The sequence below is a fragment of the Paralichthys olivaceus genome, chromosome 5 (genome assembly GCF_024713975.1).
Source record: "Paralichthys olivaceus isolate ysfri-2021 chromosome 5, ASM2471397v2, whole genome shotgun sequence".
Lineage (NCBI taxonomy): Eukaryota > Metazoa > Chordata > Actinopteri > Pleuronectiformes > Paralichthyidae > Paralichthys > Paralichthys olivaceus.
Window position 1 is genome coordinate 2,225,823 of NC_091097.1, and position 7,520 is coordinate 2,233,342.

General features: G+C 39.3%; 1 protein-coding gene across 1 annotated transcript; it reads right to left on the reverse strand.

Moving 5' to 3' along the window:
• Nucleotides 1–4,463: 4,463 nt before the first annotated feature.
• On the reverse strand, nucleotides 4,464–7,008 carry LOC109640366 (transmembrane protein 238). Its single transcript, XM_020104329.2, has 2 exons — nucleotides 5,762–7,008; nucleotides 4,464–5,287 (listed from the first exon to the last, which is right to left on the reverse strand). Exon 1 carries the CDS (start codon nucleotides 6,266–6,268, stop codon nucleotides 5,765–5,767), a length of 504 nt encoding a protein of 167 aa, XP_019959888.1. The 5' UTR covers nucleotides 6,269–7,008; the 3' UTR covers nucleotides 4,464–5,287; nucleotides 5,762–5,764.
• Between the last annotated feature and the right edge of the window lie 512 nt (nucleotides 7,009–7,520).

Sequence of the window (7,520 nt, forward strand, 5' to 3'; positions counted from 1 at the left end):
AAATACTTTAAACATAGACACACTTTCCATTAGGCAAAATGTTGTCTTCTGTTTGTCCACTGTGGTAAATACTGTTATTTTGGTGATGTGTTAATCTACTGTATATCTGTCCGTCCTGGGAGAGGGATCCCTCACATGTGGCTCTATGAGGTTTCTACTTCTTTTCTCCTGTTAAAAAGTTGTTAAAAACCTGTTCACCCCTATGAGACAACTTGTGATTTGTGAAAATGGACTATACAAATAAAATGTGATTGATTGATTGCCTAAACAATGGAGGTTGTGGAGTTAAGTTATAGTAACTTTGCATACTAGTGCAGTGTGCACACACTGATGATAGGAAGTAAATTGTTTTCTCACCATAGTTCTCTTAAATTGTGCAACTTTTTGTTGTAACACTGTAAGATGTGAATCTTTTGGTTTCTGAATGATCCGCTTCTTTTTAATAAATGATGGTAACTTCCTGATCACAAAGAGATTGCTTACTTCCCTTTCTACTGTTGTGTTACTGTAGTAGTGATGGTTGAATGCTCATGTATTAATGTTGTAATGGTCAGTTTTTCATGGTCGACACCATGAGAGGATTAGTTGACACACACTGAACCAGCTAAACACAGGTCTCCAGACTGTATTTCTATCAGTCCTGCCTGGAGAGTGGCCCATTCTGTGGGAACTCCACAATACACTGTTGTTTGCAGACTATAAATATGTCACATCTGAGTCATATAATATAATATGTGTGTGCGTGTGTTTGTGTGTGTTTGTGTGTGTGTGTAATATTAAGTCTGGACCTTATTATGTCTAAGATCCTTGAGATAAAGTATGCTGTGATTTAGTGCCCTACAAATAGAATTGAATTGAACTGAAAATTGACAATATGTCAGTGCTTCATGGAAAAGATGAATAAATTTTGAAACTTTATATTCATTGGTTTAAACCTCCAAGATGCACTTCTTCTGAAGACAATTCTTTGGAATTCACTATCAAAAAGACAACTAGTATGACTGAACTAATGCACAGTGGCACAAAAAAATAGAAATGTTTGAGGGCTATTTTTTGATTTTATATTCAGTCCTGTTACACAATAAGGAACTGCTGTTGCATGAGTATTGTAATACAGTGTACACGCTTGTTCATGAAGGTTGAGTGAGGATTCACCCTGAATAAGGTAACATACTCTACTCCGGCCCTGAGTGCCTTGAGGTTTGATATCATACTTATCATAAAACTTACTTTTATTAAAATGTGAAATTTTGATGTTCAAAATCATGTTTAAGACAATCATTTTGTTGCTATTGTAAAATATCATAAAACCAAATTTATAGAATTTCAGACATTTTCTGAATTAGAGACACTTTTTTGACACTGCCACTAGGAGTTGTCAAAGAGACATTTTCTAATCTTACACAAGGACCTTTCAAAATACAAGAGGAGCGTGGGAGGAGACATTGTTTAACTCTATTCTCAGCAAAATGGTAACATTTTCAAATGTAGTTTTCATTGAACCAGAGGTAAGACAAGATCGTGACTGTAGTGGAGGAGTTCAGGTCTGACGTATCGACACCATCAAGTGTGCTCTGTGCAGTAAGAGAAGGCAGCCTATTCAGTTGTCCTTTCACTTTAATCAGTGTATGAAACTGTTCAAGTAGCTAGGTCACTGATTGTTATCTTTTCTGGGAGGTGATCTGGTGATATCGGTCAAAATGCAATGATTCACATCATTTTTATAGTAAAAAATGTACTAACTGAGTCCTGTGACCGATACTTACCTGTGAGACTACAAATAGACAAATCATACTGGATGGTAGTGCTTAATGGACGTCATTTGTTTAGTCTTATAGTGACCACTCAAAGCATTTAACAATTGGTGGCTTATTATGTTTATTATGCTGTCATGATGTATATGCAAGTCTGTATCTAGCATATGTCATGATTAATACAATTATTATATTGATTACACTAGCATATAAAACACTGGCTATGCAGTCAAGATGGCACAAAACAATACAGCAATGATGTCATATTTATCATGGTTATGAGCTCTATAAGATTTCTTGGTATGTGGTGGTTAATTACATCATGGAAATAAACATTAAATGATTATACATGTATTTTATATTTTGGCATTTGACCCCTATAATGATATCAATATGACTTTATCAATAGGACTTGTTTTATTTTTAGAAATGATCAAGTGCCAAATTCTTTATTTGTTTCATTGGAGACAAATGGACTATAAAGAGGAGTAGTGTGATACTGACATTGTCTTGAGTACATTGTACAATGATGAGTAAATAAAAGTCATCACATTTAAATTACACTTTAAAGGTACAGTGTGTAGAATTTAGTGATCTCTAGTGTTGAAGTTGCAGCTGAACACCCCTCACCTCACCCTCTCCTTCCAAACATGAAAAAGAACCTGTGGTAGCTTCAGTTGTCATAAAAACTCAAAAGGTGTTTAGTTTGTCCAGTCTGGACTAATGTAAAAAACATGGCGGCCTCCGTAGAGAGGACCTCCTCCATGTAAATATAAAGTATTTAAATATAAAGGGTCTTTTCTGGGGTAAAGAAAACTACAACTCATACAATTTAGATGAAATGAACTAGTGAAAACATCATGAGGATTATTCTACATTAAATTTGAGAGACAACTTACCTTTTTCTACAGTGTGTATACCATTTTATTTCATTTTTTGAAGTCAGACAGGAGTTGTGCATCAGTTTTCTGCCCTGGTATTCAGTGTTTCCCTTTGTTAAACTACTACTCACCAGGAAATCATTATCATATCTTAGGTCTTTTGTTTTCTTTATGTGACACTGATGTGATGTCACAGTTTACTATTCTCTCAGCGTGCTAGTTTAAGTAAATTAACTTTTCTTCAAGAGTCTGGAGTGAATCATTTAAATTGTCACGGTAAATATGCTAATCCCTCCTTCAACATGGTGGTTGCAGGTTGAACAGACTTCTTCGCAGTGTACTTGATAGTAGAAGTGGGTGATAGTGATAGAGAGGGTGGCAACTCTGGATATGGAGCAGTCAGAGGAAAAGGCTGTATGATAAAGACAGCTGGTTCCAAAGGTCACACTCTGAGGCTTGTTATCAACATGGGTGGGAACAAGGAGGCCTGTCACCAGCTGCACCTTTTTTTCCACCACAGTAGTCTGCTCACTCAATTCTTATTCGTCTTATTTTCTAACATGTGTGCTGCTGCCCACAAGGATCGGCAAGTCTCAGTTAACATGAGAAAAATCACTATGATAGAGTCTGATAAGGGTCACAGCATAAACCTGTATCCAGGAGTTGAACTGGTTCGTCATCCAAACCCATTTTCTGCTGTCATCAACTGCTACCTGAAGACTGTTATATCTCTGTATGCTGCGTACTATAACCAGCACATCTTCTAAGCAGCTCATTAGTTTGGAAGAGAAACATCAGGTGGATGAGAAGTTACATGACTCTGAATTACTTTTACTGTGACTCAGTGGGTCATGGAAGAGCTGGAGTTGGATACTTATATATTAGCCAGAGAGAAGTGTGTTGCACGTTTGTGACCAGGAAGTTATAAAAGCAGAAGGAAATGTTCCTGTTAACATTCACATGAAGAAAGTGTTGGTTGATCCATTTCTAGATCTCTAGATTGTAATGAATGCAGTCTGGATGAATCATTAGTCTACTCTGATCATCAGAATCAAAATAAAGGTAAAACTGTATAAAGGCTGTATGAAATGGTAGGGAATATTGTTGTGGAGAACTGCATGTCTGATTCATGTGATTGTGCTGTCATGAATGACTAGAATGTCACTAGAGCATGTACCTCCGCCAAGCTGCACCAAATTACACACACTCATACATATAACATAGATATAAAGCTTTCGATAAAGTTTATAGTTAGTACAAGTTATGCAGCTATAGGCCTAGATTGTCAGGGGACACATAACACATGAAACTTCTGTTTCCTCTTCATCACATTAATGTCTCATCAATACATGTTAGTGACTTGACTTCTTCCCTGGAGTCCTTGTGCTTTATCATTGCAGATCAAGGATCGCTGCTGCAGCCATATCATGCATCGAGATGGTGGTACAACTAGATTGCTTAGATATGCAATATACCCATTCACATATACTACCACTACCATTCCTACGATCGTCATTACTGATGCATTCATCTTTGTCAGAAATGTCCCTGTGTATAAATACTTTAAACAATGATACATGTCTCAATTTGTATTAAAAACGGTCCTCTCTCATCAATGTTCTATATATTGTTATTTTGCGACATTTATTGCACTTCTGTCCATCGCGGGAGAGGGATCCCTGACATGTGACTCACTCTATACAAATAAAAATTGATGTGGCAGATTTTGTTTCATCAAGATAGATGAATTATGGTGGAGAAAATGGTGAAAATGTCAAAAAAGGGAGAAAAAGACCCTTTTTGCAATAAAGCCATATCCTGGATCAGCCCTGATCTGCAACCACATACAATTTTATTGGATTCTTCCAAAATATTGTTTACAAATAAACAAATCAACCAACAGACAGGGGGGGGGGGGCATAACCAGAAAAACATATAACAATCAATTTTACAATACATACATATACACACAACACAACCAAAGACAGGATCACACTGCACAAAGAACCTGCTCAGTTATGCTCAACTTGAGATTATCTAAAAGAAAATGCAGCCTCTATGCAACTTCTTTGACATGTCGTCATTGAGTTGGAAGCAGAAACTAAGTAAACGTTCAGTCAAGGTTGAAGAAGGGAAACATGCCAGTCTCCATTAGGTTGGGTCAGTTTAAAGTTGTGAAAACAGTTTTCAAAGGTAGTCTGTCTCTTCCACCATCAAAAAGAACAGATAACAGAAAACTGCGGTCAAGAATTATCATTCAATAACAGCAGGATGTTTTTAACTCATGCTGCAGTGACGCAGCAGTTTGTTTGTTGGACAGGAAGTGACATTAAAATCGACCTTTAACAAAACAGGCATGAGGAACAAATACTGGGTACAACATCATGATGAGACAATTCAATCACATGCTTTGATCGAAACTGTTACAAAAATGATTACAAATATCAGTGACTAGACCTTTACTGTGTAAATTCATTCAGTTTTTCAGTTCGTATCTGTAGTCAAGTCTTACAGTGTGTCCTCCAACACTCAACTTCAGCTAACAATTCTTTTAGATATAACAGTAGAAGAGTTGAATGTCAACAGCGTCGTGCAATGCCGGGCAGCCTCTCCTCCGTGTAGTGCTTCCAGGAACCAATGATGAGTCATTGTCTGTGGAAAAGAAATTCGATGACACCTTGTGTGCAGACTGGAGATGAGTTTAATCTTTGAGTTGACACGCTGTAAGCAGAAAGTTATTGCCATGCATTTCATCAGACACCTCCACATCAATCTGGGGCGCAGATGTTTTCAGGAGGTTCTGGGTGAGCCATCTATTGCTTAAGCTTAGGGCTGGTCTCTCAGTGAGCAGTGAACTGTGGTTAATGATTGTGTAGATAAGAGATCTTTACTGCCACGACCACAGATGATTTTAGTTCCGTATCTAACGGAAAGAAAGTAAAGGAGGGAGCAAGATCATTCACATAGTTCTTCTATTCTGGATTTGTTTTAAATAATAGGATATATAAAGATCATGTATATCTATGTTGTGTTGTTTAACGAGACACTTTAAGACACTTTTTTCTTTGGATAAATGTAGACATTTGTGTTTAAGGAATAGTAAAGAATAAGGATCACCCGCCTCACCTGTTATGTAGCTGAAGTCTCAGTGGAGGTGTTCGGCATCTCTACGTCACAGGAGCCAGCGGCACGCGAGCTGTCCTCCTGTGGGCTCCTCGTTGCCATAGCAATGGTCACTTGCTCCGCACGCGGGGCCACCGAACTCTGGGCGCGCGCACGGGCACCGGACTCCCTCCCGCTCGAGCGGAACGAGCTCCGGATGCCGCTGGACACGCGGCTGGAGAAGCGCCTCACCGCCCCGCCGAGGCCCCTCAGAGCGCCCGTCTCCTTCTTCGGGAGCCCGACGTCATCCTGCAGCTCCGACTGGGGGACCTCGATGTTCCCCGAGTACCAGAACACCCACCAGATGAGGCTGAGGAAGATGACGATGGCGCCCGCGTAGATGAGCAGGTCGTAGAAGAACACGTTGACGAACACCCCGATGAGGAGCACGAGCAGTCCCACGATGTCAAAAGCCACCGCGAGCCAGAAGCAGCAGACGCAGCGGCCCAGACCCCGGTACACCGGCTCCATGGCCTCACACGGCGGCTGAGCTCAGGTCACACTGTCCCCCCCCCTCCGATTACTCCCCGCGGTATCCGCACCGCGCCATTATGTTTCAGGGGAAGGTGAAGTCAGGTGGGACAGGTGAGAGAGGTGAGACAGGGGAGTCAGGTGAGACAGGTGAAACGGGAGACTGAGGAGAGAGAGGAGAGACAGGTGAGACTCAGTCCGCTCAGGTGTCACAGAGGAGGGGCGTGGTGTTCACAGGAGGAGGGGCTCTACCTGTAGTTGTTGTCCAGTCAAGAACTGCAGTATTTATTTTCTGTGGTTTATGACAGACAATCTCATTCTACCACAAAGTGAAACTGTTTGTGCTGGATCACTTGATGAGGAATCTCTTTCATAGTACCTTCCATTCATACGATCATACTGTCAAGAGAGAGACAGTGAGAACAAAAGACAAAGAAACCTGTAAACAGGAGGGGGGCATGTAGAGAGCTCATGTGAGGGATCCCTCTCCCAGGACGGACAGAAGTACAGAAGATGACCACATCAACAAAATAACACAATTTACCACAGCGACTAGAAGACAACATTGTGTAACATAATGGAAAGTGTGTCAATTTGTCAAGTTTTCATACATAAGAAAATGTCTGATGTGTACTACTGTATATATTATATATATTCTATGTCTGTAGGTTCCCTGCTCATTCTGCAGCCTGCATGTCTACAGTACTGTGCAAAGGTTTTAATTTATTAAATGTTTTATGAAAACATTTGTCTGAAACAGTTATTTCAGTTCCTCATTAGTGTTATAAGGGAAACATTATATTTTACAGTACCAAATATATCCCTTTTACAAATAAATACTAACAACTAATTTTTGTATGGTGTAAAGGAAAGCCTTGCATATTTTTTATTTGTAAGACTACAGCCCAGTATGATTAAACAAGCATTGCCCTCAGAGCGATGCTACACTCTCGCTGCTTACAGTCGTGAATATTCAATATGTGACACACTGTTCAAATGTTTGAGTAAAAAATTTAATTTATAAACGTTATTAATTAACATAATGAGGAAAAACTTGACAGTTATAAGAGAGATGCAGGCCAGCAAAATAATACATAATGATACATACAAGACATATCTAATAATACAATATTAATAATAATTTATTGACAATGCCACTGTGACCTGGTGGACATATTAATTTTGTAGGCATATTAGATGAGAATATATTAAACAGTGTGGATTTGATATCATCATCTCTTGATTGGTGTTG

Excerpts from the sequence above, each read along its gene's own strand:
- LOC109640366 (XM_020104329.2), bottom strand. The coding sequence starts at position 6,268 with ATGGAGCCGGTGTACCGGGGTCTGGGCCGCTGCGTCTGCTGCTTCTGG.